This window comes from Ursus americanus, chromosome 34, assembly GCF_024610735.1.
Source record: "Ursus americanus isolate L20-20 chromosome 34, mUrsAme1.1.p, whole genome shotgun sequence".
NCBI lineage: Eukaryota > Metazoa > Chordata > Mammalia > Carnivora > Ursidae > Ursus > Ursus americanus.
In genome coordinates, this window is record NC_142160.1 from 7,312,107 (window position 1) to 7,331,616 (window position 19,510).

At 39.8% G+C, this 19,510-nt stretch overlaps 1 protein-coding gene across 10 annotated transcripts in view; it reads left to right on the top strand.

Annotated features, from left to right (window-relative positions):
* RFX3 (regulatory factor X3) overlaps positions 1-19,510 on the top strand; it is a 439,312-nt gene that overhangs the window by 263,543 nt on the left and 156,259 nt on the right. For all 10 annotated transcript variants that reach the window (XM_045772591.2, XM_045772590.2, XM_045772596.2 and 7 more), the window contains one exon: positions 15,451-15,575. In XM_045772591.2, coding sequence (XP_045628547.1) covers positions 15,459-15,575 — 117 coding nt within the window. In that variant the 5' untranslated portion in view covers positions 15,451-15,458. The remainder of the gene's footprint in view (positions 1-15,450; positions 15,576-19,510) is intronic.

Sequence of the window (19,510 nt, forward strand, 5' to 3'; positions counted from 1 at the left end):
TGTTTGACAGTGAAAAGTACACCTTATAAAAGCTGTTACACAAACCATTACATTTAAAAGGTTTCTGTCTCACACCCCAAAATTACACGTATTTGCCTCAAGTGAAAATTTAGAATTTGTTCCCTGTTTATTTTACTGGCAATTACTGTGGTGTTGAACTTTGCTTTTACCCCTTGTTCCTGGCAAACTAGAAATTAGTCTTTTTGGTTTATTTCAGTGTGTAAACACAGCGAGTTTGTGTATTGTGTGTTCTATACGAGACGATGCAATAGTAAAACTGTGAGCCTGAAACACTCAAGACACTCCACATAATAATCAAATACCGAACCTTGATCACCAAGATGCTCCGTGCAGCTGAGAAAAAAACAGTTTACAAGATGATCCAGAATTTCTGTAGAATAGAAAATCCAGTGAACCATTTTAGTTGATATCTCCACACACACAAAGTTTGACTTACTTGAAATCTTGTTAAACACCCAAACACAGTGCCTTATTCATTTATGTGAGAAAGAAACTTGGAAACGTCTAAGAGACCCTCTTATTCTAGGATTTCATTCTCCATGTTATGAGCATTTCTCTCATTGTATAATAAGCACTCTGGGATTCTGGCAGGCCTTGCTACTTCTTTCTGAGTGCCTTCCTTTTTTTCTTCTCTTATAAACCAGAGTCTGTTAGAAAGAGCTATTGACTGGGCATCGGGAGTGCTGAGTTCTAATGCCAGCTCTGATACTAACAAATCCATTCGGTTTATTGGTCTCAGGTTTCCTGTGAAATGGGGGCCTGAACTAGGTGATCTCTGGATATTCTTTAAGTTTAAAATGCTGTGATGCTGGGAGATAGGCCAATTATCTGAAAACCTATCACGCCTCACCTTCTCCCCAAAATGTCCCGACTGATCAAGGTACTGAACGAATAATTCTCCTATAGTCGGTTTGCTAAAACATAAACTGAATGGCTGTTTTGTTATATTTACCAAGTACTCTAATTTATCAATTTGCCTAAGAACCAATTTTCCAAATTATCAACTGCCCGAAATACGTTTGTGTTAACTACATGTAAAGTTTATCACAAATCACAGTGCATAGAATAGTTGCAAAAGCTTTTGAAATTTTTGGTGGGAAGCATTAATTAGTTTTAATTTGGTTTTAATTTTTCTATAGCAATTTCACTGCAGACTCTTGGCAACAGAAATATTTATCAGTCCAATTCAGCTGAGTGCCAAATTTATCATTGATATTTCATATACCAAAGGCCTTTCAGTTGCTTAAAACAGAAGCAACATATTTATCTAGTTAAACTGGTTAGCAAATTTGTGAATTAAGAGAAATGCAGAATGCATTTAATGGATGAAAAACATGTTGCAAAAAATAAACCTTCCCTATTATCATTTGTAAACTCCATGGCATTCAAGACATGCACACCCCTTTGATTTAAAATAAACAATTTTTCTCAAAAGTTGCCAGCCCAGAAAATGGCAAAATTCCAGAAAACAGTTCTAGGTAGGCTGCTGCGCTGGCTTGGAGCAAAATCTCAGACAAACTGAACCTCGACTTCATCAATGTGAGCGTGAAAGGAATCTTCAAGAGGCCCTTTAAACCTGTACAGATTATGTCAGCAGCATACGTGGTTAAAAGATACAAGTTTTGAGTGAACTAGTCAATTTACCAAATGAACTGTTTTGCAAAATGATTCCTAGCAAGTTGATTTTTGGCAAAATAGACCCAATGTTAGCATACTGCCATCACGGTCTCTGTCACAGATAGGAGACCATGAAGCTATAATGAAAAGTGCTACTGGCTTTAGAATTCAAGTATTTTTTCCCTCAGTCACACGCTGTAGCCAGAGTTGGAACCATTTGGAAGGTCTTGTACCTCTGTGTGTATTTGCATGTGTGTGATGTACTTACTATGTACCCAACCTAATTTTGATGCTGGTCACCCATGTGTGTGGGTGTGAGTGAGTGTGAGTGTGAGTGTGCGAGACATGGCTGCCACAACATAGAGTTCCAGGATATTGAAAAGTAGAATTAAAGGCCTGTGTGAGAATTGAGAAATTTTTACTCTGCTCTGCTCTTCCGATGACACTAGCAACATATGTCCCATGTGAACGTTTGTCTGAAGCAATGAAACAGGTCGGATCATTTGGCTTGTGTCCAGGAAAGGTGGTCCTGTGCTCAAGCAGTAGAGACGATAGTTCTCCTTGAGGCCTGTTGTAGGGCGTTGCTTTGGTGCTTGGTTTCCCTGAGCCCAGCCTTTGGCCAGTCACCTTCCTTAAAGTTCTGTCTGCTTCCCAGTTACTGCCCCTGAGTGCAGCGCAAGGCCGTGAGGTAGGAGAGTTAAATTTATTTTCTTGGAGTTACTGAAGGCAGTTTGTGCCTCTATGTACAGGTCAGGGAGCAACAGCTGTGCCAAAGACCCCTCGATTTCCCCCAAAGCCAACTGTTAGTTGGTTTAACTAGTTGAGACTAGCCTTTCACTTGGCATCGGAGAAGCTGCCTCCAGTCATTCCTGTTCCTTTAGAAGTGGAATTGGTGGTGGACATCAAACAACTCAACTCCAAGGTTTTAGAAAGGAAATATATTATACTCTTATTTTTAAAGAACACTTTCTGACCCATGATTCAAATTCTAGAAAGCCTACAGGTCTCAATACCTCGGCAGAGCTAGTTATCGAGCCTTACCTGATGCAGCGTTGCTGTGTAGGCAGCCATCTTGTCAGGTACTCCGCGCTCCTGAAAAGGAAATTAAGATGATTTTAGAGCCTAACCTATCATGGAAAGCTAGTAACGGGGTTGAAAAATTGCATCATGTCCAGTTCCTATAATGTAGAAGTTTTAAAAGGTAGACAAGACTGCTGCTTTCCACAGGATGACATAATCGCTGGTCTGTAAAACCTTTAAGTTGTCACACTGTAAGCCTATTGCAGCATGTGGCCGGGTTAAAGAAAGGAAAAAAAAAAAAATCCAAATTTTTGCTCCTGGAACCTAATAGATGGTATAATACATTCAAGCCCTCACTCTGCCCATTGATAGTTGTGTGACCTTGGGGCTCATAGAGTTATTTAAGCGTTGAGCCTAGGTTTTCTCATCAATAAAAATGAGATAATAATAGTACCTACCTCATAGGATTTCTGGACAGATGAGGTAATGCATGTAGAATCCTTACATGAATGTGTTAACTGATTTGTAACTAGAGGCTTCTTGGAATACCTTTTTCTGTGAAAAGTTTCAATGATTGTTAAGAGACCATAGAAGAATGTCAGTTGAATGTTGCCAAGCTCAAATAAATTTCAAGTGGTTAATTAATGATGATGTTAGAACAATTACTATTAGGCTAATTACTTATTCTTAGCATTTCAACTATGAAAATTAAAGATCTCTGAGTGCTTCTGTCTCATAAAAACAAAGGAAGCATTCCAGGCCACCTTTTCTAAGATGACATGATTAGAGCATTGGATCTGAATCCACAATTCAGCGAATCAGGTGTACTTATTAAAACAAAGTAAATGATGTGTCAGGAGGTTCAGAGCAATAGCTGAAGACTTAATTTGCTCATTTGGGTTTATTTAATCCTTATCTTGTTTCATTTTTTTAAGAAATTACACATAAAATCTGTTGAGGCTTACAAATCTCAGAATAGGGGAGTTGTTAAAAATTCTGCCGTAATGAGAATTGAAAGCAAAGTCACGTTGGAACATTAAGAGAAAACATTCTTAATGAATAACTTGATTGGAAATGGTTCTAACAGAAAATTATATTTATACAGAATGTAAAGTATGAAATGCCTCTGATAGTACATACTCTAATAGTAATGAGTCAGCGGGGTCTTAAACTCATCCCCCCCCTTTAAAAAATTTATCTATTTATTTATTTTTGAGAAAGAGAGCGAGAGCGGGAGAGGAGGGACAGGGAGAGGGAGCCCAACACAGTGCCTGACCCATGACCCTGAGATCATGACCTGAGCCTAAATCAAGAATCGGACACTTAACTGGCTGAGCCACCCACGTGCCCCAAACTTATTCCCTTTCTTATTCATCTCTTCATTCAACAAATTGAAGATTTGTGTGTATATTTGTAGGTGAAAAGGAGGCCTAGTCTATGTGCTAGTGGTGTTTGTCATCTGGTTGGAGAGACAATTACCCTGCGCTATGATACTTGCAATGCACTGAGTAAAAATAAGGTGCTATGGGAGCACCCAGGAGGGCATCAGTCCCTCCCTCACTTGTTAAGAAGAAGGGAGCATGGAGTGCCTCGGTGGCTCAGTCAGTTAAGTGTCTGCCTTCAGCTCAGGTCATGATCCCAGGGTCCTGGGATTGAGCCCTGCATCGGGCTCCTTGTTTGGCCAGGAGTCTGCTTCTCCCTCTCCTTCTGCCACTTCTCCTGCTTGTGATCTCTCTCACTCTCTCTCTGTCAAATAAATAAATAAAATCTTAAAAAAAAAAAAAAGAAGAAGAAGAACAAGTAGGGAGCAGAGTAGTGGTGGTTCGGAAGGCTATTTGGGGGAAGTGGAATTTATCCTGAGATCTGAGAGATGAAGTGAAGATGAAAGAAAGTGGGGAGGAAGCATTGCTTCGGTCAGAGGGAACTCCTTGTTCACAGGCCCTAGGTTTGGGGAACTGACAGTAGTTTCACATGCTTGGATTTTATGTAGTCTTGGGACGATGGTAGGCAAGAGCTCTGTGCTAACAAGATTTGAAGCCCTGTTGCGGGTTTACAGTTGATCCTGAGGGCCCTGGGGACCTATTGCCGGGAGTGGCCTGAACTCTGGAGAGATGAGGAAACAGCATCATTGGGCTGGGTAGGTTTGGGAGGTGAAGGGAAACACGGTGATCGAGAAAATGATTGAGATAGGACAATTACTATTCGTGTATTTTCAGGCACGGAGAAGAATTCCCTTACCTTTTTTTAGCCCCCTGGGAAGACCATCCAAGTGTAAGAGGAGGAGGGGGGGTGGAAAAGAACTCATTATGTGCAATTTCATATTCCACTCATTATGTGCAGTAGTTGATTTTAAGCATATTAATAACTCCTTGTTAGGGGTATTAACCATAGATTTATGAGGTAGCCTAAGATGGTAGCCCACCATAGAAGGAACTTGTTTTTGGAGCCAAGAAAATGCTTTGGACTGAGTTGGAAGGACGGCCATACGTGGGGTGCATCACCAATTCCCATAAAATAAACTCCAAAGGGACATTGTCTTTAATTCAGTGTAACTGATTTATTTCAAGTTATTACTGAGTTTTAGAGAGAAATAGTTTTTCTGTTAAGTTTATGAGTGTACAGAGTTGGCTGGAATCTTCAGTGTGTTTTACTTTTCATCCTTTGTCCAAGCCTTTATTCCAAATGCATACACATACATTTTGTAATGAAAATCGATGTAAAAATTTCATTTCATTTAATAGCATGTTTTACAGTGTTTCCAGAATTTATGTGTGTGTGAATATATAGATTTTTTCCAAGTCCACCCACACCCCTGTTCACGACATTTGCCAAAAAAATGGCAGTAATGAGAGTTCAGTTCTTTAAGATACTGTACATTTAAAGTGGGGTATATTATTTCCATTATTAGCAGTGTTATTACACAGTATTATTTTCCCCTTTTAGATGTGTTGATCTCTCTGAGCCTGTCATTAAGATAGTTAGGAACTGCAAAAGGCTCTATTCTCTACTTTTATAAAAAGAAAATGAGAGGAAAAAAATAGAAAAATTTCTTGTGTAGGCAAGAGAATCCAAGAAGAAAGTTGTTATTGGAGCCCTCTCTGGTGTGAAGAAAATTAAGTATTCCTGTTCTTGCCTTCATTCCCTGTAAAATCCAAAGGAAATCCTCCTGTTCTGGGGCAACACTACCTGCTTGTTTTCTTTTGTGGCTCTTTAAAGAGTACTGCCTTGTATGCTAATCTTTACCTTCTCTGTTCTCACCCCCTCTAATGTAAGACCACTGGGAAGCCCTCGTTGACAAGCCTTTTCTTGTTTATCAATCCCATAACATAAGGTAGGGTGGTTATTTTCACGTGTGCGGGTGGCGCCACACTAGTGAGTGTAGGGAAAGAAAGAGAAAAGTTATGTGTGTGAAGTTCAGGGTATGTAAGAAGAAGGACCAGATGCCACTGAGGCTAGTTCCCAGAGGGAATACTTGTTTGCTTGGTGGGATTAAACATCTAGATTCCCCACCTCTGTTCTCTTTTCCATTTGAGATCTTTGGAAGAAGCACCATTGCTCTTCTCAGTTTGTATGGAAGGGAGCAGAATTAAAATGTCTCGATTCTGGATTGGACAACAGGCATTGGGTAGTGTCATATGAAGGGATCATATTTGACATGGACATTTGGGAGTGCGTGTTACTAGATTTCCTTCTCTCAGGAGAGAATGACAAGTGTCATGGTATTAGCAACGAATGCATCTGTAGATATAATCTCCAGATATATATTTTTAAATAGGCCATTCCAACAGAAACACTGAAGAAGTGTTTTTTTTTAGGGCCGCTTTAGAGTTTTGAGCCACTTTAGTAGGAAGGGAGACAGAGCTCTTGCCCTGCCACTAAACAGATCAGAATCTACCTTTGTAGCTGTCTTTGAGCTTATAAGGTCTGTTTTAGGTTACAGAATCTAAGACTGACTTGTTGGGCTAACTGGGTCTCTGGAGCCCATGTTGCTTTTAACCAGCAAGTCCAAGGTTAGCATGAGACCACACAAAGTTTATGGTCATTCGTTTGGGACAGCCCGTATTTCAAGAGTTGGAAGTTCCATTGATGTTATTGTGTCTCCTCAAGCATTTTCCCCAAGCATGCATTTATGTGTCTGTGAGGAAGAAGACTGCATTGTGGGCTGCATATTATTTGGCAACCTGCCTTTTCTACTTACATTATTATGAATATCTTTCTGTGTTGGCTTCTATACTGCTGTATGGTATTCCACTATAGGGATACAGAATAGAACAATTTATAAGTTCCCCAATTATGGATATTTTGGTTGCTTATTATTCACTACCCTATCATATACAGTACTTGAGTGAGTATCCTTGTGTTTATATATGATATTATATATACATACATAGTCATTTAACTGGGCCCTTGTTTGGCTGTTTTTTAGGACATGTTTTTTTTTTTTTTTTTAAGATTTTATTTATTTGACAGAGAGAGACAGCCAGCGAGAGAGGGAGCACAAGCAGGGGGAGTGGGAGAGGATGATGCCGGCTCTCAGCGGAGCAAGGAGCCCAATGCGGGGCTCAATCCCAGGACCCTGGGATCACACCCTGAGCCGAAGGCAGAGGCTTAATGACTGAGCCACCCAGGCACCCCTTAGGACATGTTCTTAAATGCAAATGAGTCTACATTATAACCTCTTTCATCTGTAAAATGTTTTGTGAATACAAGGTTAGGGTAGATGTCTTTTAATCCATGGTATGCTTTTCCATATCATAAAAATTATAGGTTTGGTAACTTCATAAAAGTATATTGATTACATACTAGGTATAGTACATATTTGCAATTTATGCGATATTTGTGTCTCTTTAAATTTAGAGTTCTTTCTCAGTGCCCAAAGTCTTCATAGATTACTTTATCTCTTTAAAAGTTGATTTTGCTTGGGGCGCCTGGGTGGCACAGCGGTTAAGCGTCTGCCTTCGGCTCAGGGCGTGATCCCGGCGTTATGGGATCGAGCCCCACATCAGGCTCCTCCGCTGTGAGCCTGCTTCTTCCTCTCCCACTCCCCCTGCTTGTGTTCCCTCTCTCGCTGGCTGTCTCTATCTCTGTCGAATGAATAAATAAAATCTTTAAAAAAAATAAAATAAAAAATAAATAAAAGTTGATTTTGCTAAAATAGGCTCAGTGCTGCTGCTGTCTGTGTGGCCATTTAGGGTCCAATGACAGCTTGCCATTATTGGAGCAAGACAGACCTGGACTTAAGCCTGACTTCATCCCTTAATAGCTCTGTGACCCTGGACAAGTTAATCTCTAAACATTACTTTCCTCTACTATAAAATGGGAACGTCTACTTGATGGGTGAAATGAAGGTTAAATGTGTGCAGGGCATCTATCACATGGTAAGTGCTCAGCAGAGGTAGCTATTCTTATTAATATCCCTGATAGTGAAGATGATAGATTTATAATAAAGGGCTCATTGCTCATCATCTTTCAATGCTGAGCGTTAATACCATTAAATGCTCTATCCAGTAGGTTCTGGTCACTCTCAGGATTGGATGGACCAATAGGGAGAAACATTTATCTGGTACCTTTCAGTAAGATTTTTTTTTTTCTGTATGTTACATCATTGTGTCCTTAGACTCTCCTTCCAGTAGGAAAGAGTGTAGGATACTTAGATGTTTTTGTTTCTTTGGTTTTCTTTTCCTTTTCTTTCCTCTGGTATCTATGCGCCACCATTTTTAGCACGTCATGCAGGTAAGACTGAGTTGCAGTGGACTGGACAAGCCCTTGGTTCTCTTTTCCCCAAAATGACCTCTGGGCCTGATGACAGTTTCTCTTGATAACTAGAAACAAATAAATAATAAAATAGTTCTTGTATTATTTCAGTAGTTTGGCTTTACTAATATGTTAGTAGATGGTTTTATTTTTTTAAGTACTTGGTCCTTCAAGACAAAAGCTGTTAAAGTAATTTAATTTGATTTTTCTTCTCCAAAGAAACAGTTTTTCATACTCTGAGTCAAGGGAAGAATTAGTTAAGCGAAAACCTTTGTTTGAAAAGTGAAAAAAGTTACCCAGGCAACCTGTATATGTTACCAGTGTGCTGATTAATCATCACCAACATTAATCACTGTCATCAGTTATCACGGGAAGATGACTGCCTCGCAGTCTACACTATTATCATTCCATCATTGTCCGCAGATCAATTTAGTATGAAAGATTAATTGTACATAGTTATGAGGATTACAACATTAAACCTAAATAAACAGGCTCAGCTTTTATAATGCAGAAAATCATGAATTTTCCTTTTACATCCCTTCAGTTACTTGATTTATTGATTTGATAAAGCCCTATGTTGTACAATGAATAAACTTTCACAGAGGTGTATTTTAAATAAAAAAGGCTGACTACAGTCTGTAGCTTAACGAGTTTCATATGTATTAGAGGAAGTGGGGGGAAAAAGCCAAGTCATAGTGTTTTGTGTTTGTAGTCAAATTACTCAGTTCAATATATTTTTGTCAAAGTTTCAAATCATTACATTTATCATATGATTGTTTACCTCTATGTATCAACTTTCTAATATGGCCCATTGTTTTATGTTATATTGTCTTTTTTGAAAGTTGCTTAATATCCTTAGGGTTTTTGTTTTTTTTTTTAAGAATTGAAATCATCTTAATATTTTTCATCATCTACTCCAGAATAGTCCAGAAATGTGTATTTTTCATACTAATTTTATGTTCAGAAAAGTAAATAATGGCAGTCCCCACCCCCCTGGCCCCGCTCCTAAAAGCACAGCTCATTTTAGTTATCTAATTTTAATAGAGATTTTAATTGCTCTGGGCATTATGTATACTAATGTTTATTTTCTAACATTTACTCAAGAATGCTGATGCTTAATCAGAGCATTAGTAATAAAAATTTTATTCCACAAAAGATCAGTTATGATTTGGGATTTTTCTGTGTCAAAGCACACAAATGTTAAACTTCTTGTTCTGTATTTTAAAAGCAGTAATTCAGTTCAAATCCTGACAAATTTTTTTTCCCTGTAGATAGCATTCCTATACTCTTATGTCGAACCAGGTTTCTAAGTAAATGATTTATATTTGAATGTCACATTTTAGATGTGACTTATCTTTATTATACCCATTAAGTGACTCATAATAACTTTGGTTAATTTGGTTCAAGTAGGAATTAGAGGTAGCATCTTTTGTTTATCTATACTAAGGAAGAAGGAAGGCAATTCTCTGTTGCACTTGAAAATTAAATTCCAAGTCTTTATTTTCTGTACTGAATTAGAACCTGTTACATTCCTCAGTGTAAAAAAAACAATACAGTCAGTGTAGTGGAGCCAAACTTTGCGGACTTTGCTTTTTTAAAGAGCAAATTATTTCAGGCTGAAGAACCCCAATAAAAATTAGATGGGTACTACCTATTTTTAAGCTATCCCAGTTATATAGTTCTGTTTGAAAAGTAATTGATTAGGTCAGACTATTAAACCATTTAATTTGGCATGTACATTGTGTGTGATAAAAGGAATCCAACTGTGAATTTGAGTGTATTAAATAATCTTCAGGAAGTTCCATAAAGAACATCTGAATGCCTTGAAACTTGCAATAACGCATGTTTGTTCCAAACACATTTGCTTTGCCTAGGTTTTGCCCATCAGGTTGAAGAAATGCTAATCTTGTCGCATTCAGCAGCTGGGTTTTTGCAATATTCTTTTCCTTCTCCTAGGGGTTAATTAGCCTTCTTTCAAAATGTGGCCTATTTAGCTGTAGATTCGCATGATTCAGCCAGAGTTGGCTGTACAAAGCAGAACCGTTAACAGGCGGGTGTGTCCAACTGCTTAATTAGCCAGAATAAAAAGGTCCTTTGTCAAACAAGCATCTGTTGCTCTTGACACACCTGACAGCCACATTAGGCAAGGATGACTAGACTGAAATTGTGCATGTCTCTCCTGCAAGAATATACAACTCATTTACATACGGGCTGCATCATGGACCAACTGCAGGGGATTATTTAGCTTATCAAAATGGATTAATGTGACTGCATTTGTGGCTGATAAACAAATATCACTTGAAAGGGGGCTGTGAAGGAACTGAACTAACCAAATTACTCCCAAACATAAACAAAGCACAGAAACTACTGCTAGATGAATAGGAACACCTCAGATGTACACACAAACCTTATGTCGGGTCTAAAACGAAACCTACAAGTGAAGCCTGCTAAGACACTACCCTCAGCCATGATTCTTGCTTTGCTGAAATGTTGGAAAGCGACCGGAACACTCTGAATGCGTCAGTGGGTTTAAATGATCTGTTTAGCAAAATTTGGCAGGAGGGTTCTGCTCCTCAAACATGCTTTAACATTCTAATTGATCTGCTGTTAAGTCAGGTCTTCAGAATTAATCAGTTAAAATGCCTTTGGAAAAATACTTAGGAGTTAGGTTCTCTTATGGCCTCAGCAGAGGGAGAGAGAATCCTTCCTGATTTTGATGTCGGAGAGAGAAAGGGTTGCCTGTCCATTGTTATTGGAAGGCATAGATCAAATACAATGGCTTGAGAATCCCAAAGACTTTGCCGTTCAGACCCAGTCTGTAGCTTTTCGTTCGGAAGCCCTATCATCATGATATTGCAAAGTAATACATACAAAGTGGGGACATCTTGGGCTTTGGAGTCGGCTCACCCTGGGTTTGGATTCAGGCTCTTCCCTTTACTGGCTGGGTGGCTTTCAGCAAGTTATGGAATCTATTTGTGCCTCGGTTTCCTCCTTTGTTAAGTGGAAATAAGAGCGCTGCCGTTAATGGGAGTCTTCTGAGGATTAAATGAGGTGTATTTTGAGCACTTAGCGCATTGCATGGCACCTGGGAAAGACTTGTCAGAGGAGAGACCTAATTACGGTCGTTTTTGGGCCAGTCTCTGCCAGGGGTGGGACTGAGACCCTCTCAAGCCATGAGGACTTGGCAAGGGAAGCCTCTTCTTCATAACAGAAAGACAATGAAATCGTAGGAGGATGAAGTTGTGTTCGTCAAGGAGGGATGGAGAGACTAAGTTCTTATCCTTTGGTACGACCCTGTGATCCAGGACCCAGTGAGACGGATGAGAGCAGTCACTGGGCAGTAAACAGAAGATATTCTGGGGCAGTTATCGGTTGTCCTGGATTGGGCTTTCTGTGCCACTTTTGATGTGGCATGGCGCCAGAGGCTGGATGGAAAGCTCTCCATGACTTTCTCACTTAAGTTACAAAGCCATCATTTTCTGTCCATCTCATTTCCCCCAGTCTCTCCTGCAAAGGTTGCTCCAATAAAACAGTTGGGGCCCCTTTCCTTCTTTTTCATTCCAAAAAGATCCCCAGTTTGCTTTTCTTTACTCTCTTCTATCTATGCAATGTCTCTTCTGAAATTCAGGACTCCCCACTTACTTGCTCTAGTTGTTTAGTGAATGAGCTTTGTTGGTATATCCAAACCCTCCTTTCCGAACTCCAGCTGTTTGATCTTGGTTAAGTGTGACCTAACATCTCTGGGTGTCCACTGACTCGTCCGCAAAATGAGGAAAATCATAGTTCCAATCATCTGGTTACACATTTCTCTTGGTAAAGTGGACAAAACTTGGGTATATCTCTTCTGTATAAAAGAATTGAATGAGCATAAATGTTACCAAGATTCTTAAACCCAAAACATAATTTTTCCATTTTCAGTCTGGATGTGTAAGACTAAATATCTGGTTACCCCAGAAAGTGTCATGAACTCACATGCCTGTAGAGGCCAGGCAAGTGGAGTATTGCCATTAAAAATAATTTGTCTATAAAACACATAATATAGGCTCACCTTTTCTAAATTTTCATATTTTTTGTAAGAATCTGGAAGTTGGTTTTTAACATGGAGATTTCCGATTTTTAAATATTGGCAGTTAAGAATTTTAATTTGTAGTAACTCTAAGCCAAAGCCTGTCTGTGGAGTCTACTACTATAGTCCATGAGAGGCCAGTTTTCAAATCTGTGCCTTTTATCTTCTGATAAACTCTTTCAGGTAGTTTATTGGGAATTCTTACGAATTGCTTTAAGAGCATATTTAATTTTTAGGGGGGGAGGGGCAGAGAGAGAGTCTTAAGCAGACTCCAAGCACGAGGGTGGGGCTTGATCTCACGACCTTGAGATCACGACCTGAGCTGAAACCAAGCGTCTGACACTTAACCGACTGTACCACCTAGCCCCCCCCCACGTATATTTAATTTTTTAAGAGATCTTTATTCATTATATTCTTGCGTACGTTAGGTATAAAATAGTAGATGTCAAGGTATGGGTCTTATACCAAAAGGGGTGTGTGGACTGGTCTGCAGAAAACAGTGTATGGGCACATGAGAAAGTCTCGATAAAATTCCCAGCCAGCGTTGGGAGAAATAGGAGGGAGTTTTAGGTGAGCGACTTCACTCTAAGAAATACCCACCCTTGATTGGCCATAACTGGCAACGCTGTCTTCGTTTATATACTAAACAGATCAAGTCCTCCACCTATCTTGGGGTTGGGAAGAGAGGCTTAGAAAACCTCCCTGAAGATGGTGTCCAACATCTGGTTCATTGTTCATTCTCTGCAGAAGGGGAGCTCACTAATCTCACTTTCACTAATAGCCCCTCTGCTGTAGGACAGAAGGTATTGATGGTCTACAAGCATGTAATGAATCAAATGGCATTGGCTTTTGCTTTCATTTTCGGGATGGTATATTTTTCCCTCTGGGATGGCATAAAGGAAGAGGCACAGATAGGGTTCCTAATGTATATATCCCTTCCCCAAAATTAGAGAACCAAGGGTCCTCCACTTAACTAGGCAAGAATTTTATGTAGTGATTCTGTCATTCTCAAACATTTACAGGCATGTCCATGGTCTTAATGCTAGCTCAAAGGGGTGTGTGTGTGTGTGTGTGTGTGCGCGTGGGTGTGTGTGTGTGTGTGCGCGTGTGTGTGCATGTGTACGTGCGTGTGTGTTTGTGTGTTCGCTTGGAGATTAATACTACAGTTTAAAAAATGAACCATTGTTCGGGAGATTTCACATAAAAATCTGAACTTTCAGCCTCGTTTGGAAAATTGGGAGACCTGGCACCTACAGCTTAGCCTTCCCACAAATTCTCAACTTCTTGGAGCTGAACGTTAGTAGCTGACCCAAATAAGTGGGGTGGTAGCTACAGTCTCTATAACTTCCCCCGTTGTCTTATAAGCTTCTAATCACTTTCACTCTGTGTGCCGGGGTCCCTCATCTGTAAATGGAGGATTATAACCCTACCAATCTCACCGGGTTGTTACATGGATTAATTTACTCAAAAATTAACATGTAGAGCATTTGGAAGAGTCCTTAGCATATGTTAAACATTGAGTCAGTGTTAGCTGTTATTGCTGTCTCTCTTGTATGTGGTAAGGTTTATGTAGGGCTTTGACTAATAAAAGAATAAGAAAATCACTTAAAGAGTTGCCAGTGGTCAAGGCCTAGAGAGAAAAATAAGCACAGATTCAAAGCAAAAGGGCCTAATCCCATGGATTAATTTACTCATACATTAACATGTGGAGAGCATTTGGAAGAGTCCTCAGCTCTTAGGCCTAGTCCCATAGCTGTTCCTGTCACCTTGAGTGAGTCTCCACCTCTCTGGGTTTTAGTTTCCTCGTCTATAAAATAAGAAGAGTGGATAAGATGTCTTCGGAGGTCCATTGCTAAATCAAATGAGATGCTAGAAAAGGTTTGGGAGAAAATTAGAAGAGGGCACACTATGACAAAAGATGATGAGGGGCTTAATTTTCTACTTGAAAGAACTGGATACTCTTCCAGAGTTTTCTTGGGGAAAATTTAAACTATAATGCAATATTTTTCTAAAGCTATCAATTAAATATTGTGTCCCTACCCCCCCTCAGGAAAGAAAATTAGAATTCTGGCCCTGCTCAATAACAAAGAAATTAATATTTATTCCGTTGACTCTGTAAGTAGCAAAAGGGAATGTTGAGACTGGGAGTTCTGAGAAACCAGGCCTGTTAGAGCACATGCTGCAAAATTTACCCTGTGATAGCAGGTCAGGCACATATGAACTAAAAAATGTGCCAGGTTGAAGTCTGAGTGGGAGAAGGTAAAATTTTGTGTCTTTGCTTATACAAGTCTCATTTCTGTAAGAGTGGTCCTCCCCATCTTCAAAATACTAAACATTGTTGGTTTTTGGCTGTCTTTGTGTAAAATCGAGGTAGATTTTAGTGCAATATCATACCACAGGCAGAACAAATTAGTGAGCCTGATCCTCTGGTTAGACTTTTGGATATACATTACTTTTTTTTTTTAAGATCACAGCATAGTAAGTTTGAACGTTGAAAACGATGTTAGAAATAATTCTAAATGGTACACCTTTGGTGACATCTTAATGGCCACAAAAGTATCTAGAAAATAACATTTTATGACATATTTACGTCCAGTTAGAGTTTGTGGACTGAAAATTGAGTATTTAGAAACAATTTTGGACTATGGTTTATAATATGATTGAACCAGTTTACAACGGATGAGACCTAAGGAAGGTAGATTTCAATGAAGTTCAACTTTGATAGCCCCAAAATGAGGGGTGCTAAATGGGGATTTTTTTTTTTAATGTGACTTGGTCATTTTCTGCATTTATTTAAAAAGTGGTCAGAGTGTCTCTAACCACGCGTGGAATATCGGGGCAATGTGTTGGCGTAAGAAGCACCCTGGACAGTTGAAAGTTACTCTCAGCATAGGACTTTAAGAACAGATGTCATGCAGCTGGTCACGTGAAGTGCGCATTTACAGCTTCATCTCTGTTTTGCTACATTTCAGAGACCATCATGCAGACATCAGAGACCGGGTCGGACACAGGTTCGACAGTGACTTTACAGACATCTGTAGCCAGTCAAGCAGCAGTGCCTACCCAGGTGGTGCAGCAGGTACCCGTCCAACAACAGGTAAGGAGCTGCTGTTGTCAGAGAAAATGCCGCGCCTGTCACTGGGCTGTCCGTCCCGCAGGTGCGTTCTGGCCCGGTGGGCGCGGAGATAGACGGAGTTCAGCTCTGAGGTTAATTCACTGAATGTTTCTCGAGCCCTTCCTGGATGTGGCCGATTCTGCCTGTACTGGGCTGTAGGAATGCAAAGAAAAGTATCCAAACCATAATCCCTATTCTGGAAGAGTCTCTTAACTCCCGAAGAAAACGTTTGTTTCTGCCTTGCCCATCCTTCTCCGAACGAACATTCTCCCTCCTCTTCTCCCCTCTCTTATTCTTTATCATGACTTGCTCTTTCTTTCCTATTGAAATATCAGCAATCAGAGTTTTCTATAATTAGCTCACAAGAATAGTACATAATGAAGGAGAGGTAGCCTGTACCCTCCAGGCAAGGACTTTGCCTTTGTGATGATTTAGAAAATGCCTGAGTGTTTTGGTGACTAGAAAAGTACTGTTGAATGAAAATTAAATTATCTTAAAGGTCTGGAGATCTGACTCATCCCCTTTAAAAAATTGAGAATGAATTCATCATCACATGTTTACTACAGATCTTATTCACACCCAGGACACGGGGCTTGTTTTGGAAAGATACCGACGAAAGAGCGCGTGCCAGTTAATAGTTCTGCAGTGGGGATTGGGAACACTTTGGTCTGTCGTTTCCTCCAAAGAGTGGTGAGAAAATAAATGAGAGAGATTATATAAAGCATTATCTTGAGACTTGTGGTTTGCCTGTAATTTCTTAGTATCAAGGAGAATCTTTAGCAAACGTCGCCCTTATAATTACAGGAAAGTCGCTAGGGAAAGGGTTAGCTTTTCCTAAATGGTAGACAGAGGTACTTAAGGTTAAATTCTTTGCAGGAGATAGAAGTGGGATGGGCAGGAAGGGTGCTGGGATCCAGGAGAAGCTTTTAAAAATTTTCCTGTATGTTCCTTTTCGTAACATTGTGTTTTATATCCTGACTATAGTATCTTTTTCTTTTACTCCAAAGATATTAATTTTTTTTAAGTTGTTGAAATTCTTTTCTTTATGTATAGTCTGTTTCCTTCAATCTACTTTGCTCTTTGTTTTGGGGTGGGTTTTTTTGGTTTGTTTTTGTTTTTGGGGTTTTTTTTTGTTTTTTGTTTTTTTGTCTCCTGTCTTTTATTTTTGAAGCTTTTCTTTGATGTCTGACCATCTTTGGGTGTTAATCCATATTTAAAAGCATGAGGATAAACAGCTGATGTGAATGTGGGTCTTATTGACTTCAGTGTAGGGTCATCTGACTGGGCTTTTTAACTGGGTTCTTTCTGGTGTTCAGTATCTTTGTTTTTCCTCTTGGGCTGTTATATTTTTATTTTTTTGAAAGAGTTTATTTATTTGAGAGAGGAGGAGAGAGAGAGAAGAGAGCACGAGCAGGGGGAGGGGCAGAGGGAGAAGCAGACTCCGTGCTGAGCAGAGACCCTGATGTGGGACTCGATCCCAGGACCCTGAGATCATGGCAGTGGCTTAACTGACTGAGCCTCCCAGGCTCCCCAGGGCTGTCATATTTTTTAAAAAAACTTCTCCAACTTCCTGCTTAGAGGGCGAATACTTACCTGCCTGAAAGCTGAGTGGGGGAAGAAGATTGGGTATTTCTTGCCCTAATTCACTTAATCCTTTTTTCGTCTATCACCCGTGGTTGGTCTTCTTCTGTGCAGAGATTAAACCAAAGAATAAATCTCCAAACTTTCACCAAAGTTCTGGAAGGCAGTCACCCATCTCACTGCATGGGGTGGGTGGAGAGACTCTGATTCCTGCTTAAATAAAATCACTTTTTGTATGAAATACATAACCTTTTATAAAAAACAAAAATTGCTACCAGAAGTGGAAAATCAGGGGCGCCTGGGTGGTGCAGTCGTTAAGCATCTGCCATCGGCTCAGGGCGTGATCCCGGCGTTATGGGATTGAGCCCCACATCAGGCTCCTCCGCTGGGAGCCTGCTTCTTCCTCTCCCACTCCCCCTGCTTGTGTTCCCTCTCTCGCTGTCTCTAACTCTTCAAAAAAATAAAAATAAAATCTTTTAAAAAAATTAAAAAAAAAAGTGGAAAATCAGTATCACCAGCATAAATAGAAAATCATACATATGCGCACTCACCTTGTTCCTTGTCCTCATAAAAAGTAATCTCAGGTACACGTGGACCCCACTTTGGAAAACACTGTGCCATGCCATATGGCTCATTCCCAGCAGGCGTATTTTTCAGCTCCTCAAGTTAGCTCTTTCCTCTAGGACATTCACAGCAGGTGACACTTTACATTCCCTTACACCAAGCAAAGAAGGTGAGAACTCCCATTTTCTTTTTGTCAACAAAGTGTTTTATTTCACATAGTGGGTTAGTGTGATATCTGCCTGGAGTTGCCTGTAGTCCTTCCAGGCTTATTTGGAAGGAGTTTTTGCTCCTCTGTCATTTCTTTTCTTTTCCCTTTCTTTCCCTTCAAACTAGAAAAGGGTCACATTTGATGCTTCCTAGTGCTTTTTTTTTTTTTTCCTTGAGAGAGAGAGAGAATCGTGTGTGAGAGCACAGGAGAGGGGCAGAGGGTGAGAGAGAAAGAGAATCTTAAGCAGGCTCTGTGCCCAGCGTGGAGCCCGTCGATGCGGGGCTCAGTCTCATGACCCTGAGATCATGACTTGAGCTGAAACTAGGAGTCAGACACTTAACTGACTGAGCCACCCAAGTGCCCCTCACAGTGTCCCTGTCGATATATTTTCTACAACTGATAAGATTATTGCTGAAGTAATTTCTTCTTGCTCTTAACTTGCCTATAATATTTGTATTGTTGATGTGCTGATGTCATCTTGGGTTTTCCGACGTAGTGGGATACCTTTACAATCTTCTGTCTAGCCTTTGTCACTGACCCATGATGGATATCGAAATCATGGTATTGATGTCAAAGATAGTTACTTCTATTGATTCAACTTTTATTGTGTCCTTGCTTTGGCCACTCTGATGTGAAGAAAAGATCTACTGCTAAAATGTTTGAATGTTGAGGCGTGTAATGTTATATTGATTAGAAAGTTGAAAAACCAGAAAATTTTAAGATCTAATATATAGTTCTGTTTCCTCAAAGCATGAAAGCTCTAATCTCACTGAGTAATAAGTACCAAGTAAAATGTTTAAAATTATTTCTATGCTTTTTCATTTATCCTGTATGAGCTCAAGAAGCAACTTTCTACCTTTCCTTAGACGATCTGGTTCAGAAATAGAGAATTCTGAGCAGTGATTACAAGGTCTTGTTATATAATCCTTTATCAAATTTTCTTTTATAATTTTTCACCATTTCACAAAACATCATAGAGTCTCAGCTTCCAAATGTAGACATGGTTGCTCAATTCAATAAAATCTATATAAATATTCAAATTCAGTATGTTGATTAGGTATAACAATTTTGATATTACTCATCATCATCATTATGAAAACACTTTTTGGATGGATGATCTTTATAGACTGTGGCTAGAAATGAGCTGTTTCCCCCCTGCCTTCCCCCTGCCTTGAGTGATTTGTTCAAGTTTCTTGTAGATTACTCTTCAGGTTGGTCATTTTATGCCTAAATCTGAGAGGTCTTTGCCCCTACTTGCCCTAAAACTGTATTAAAAATCCAGGAGAGGGAAGGAGGAAAATGTCTTCGACTGTTCTGTTCTCTCCCACAGCCTGCCAGTTCTTATCAAAGCAGAACCTAGGCTGAAGTGAGAACTTTTACTCCTTGCTGTAATCTTGGGCATCAGGTATTCCATAGTGCTGCTGACATTGAGGATAATTCCTAAACCACTTGGAACCAAGGCTCGAAGATTTTTTTTCTCCCTTTCGTGCTTCCCAGTTTTAACTGCCCTCTGAGTACAGTTCGTACTTTCTCTCCAGTCCCTGCCTGTCTTCCCCCTTCCTTA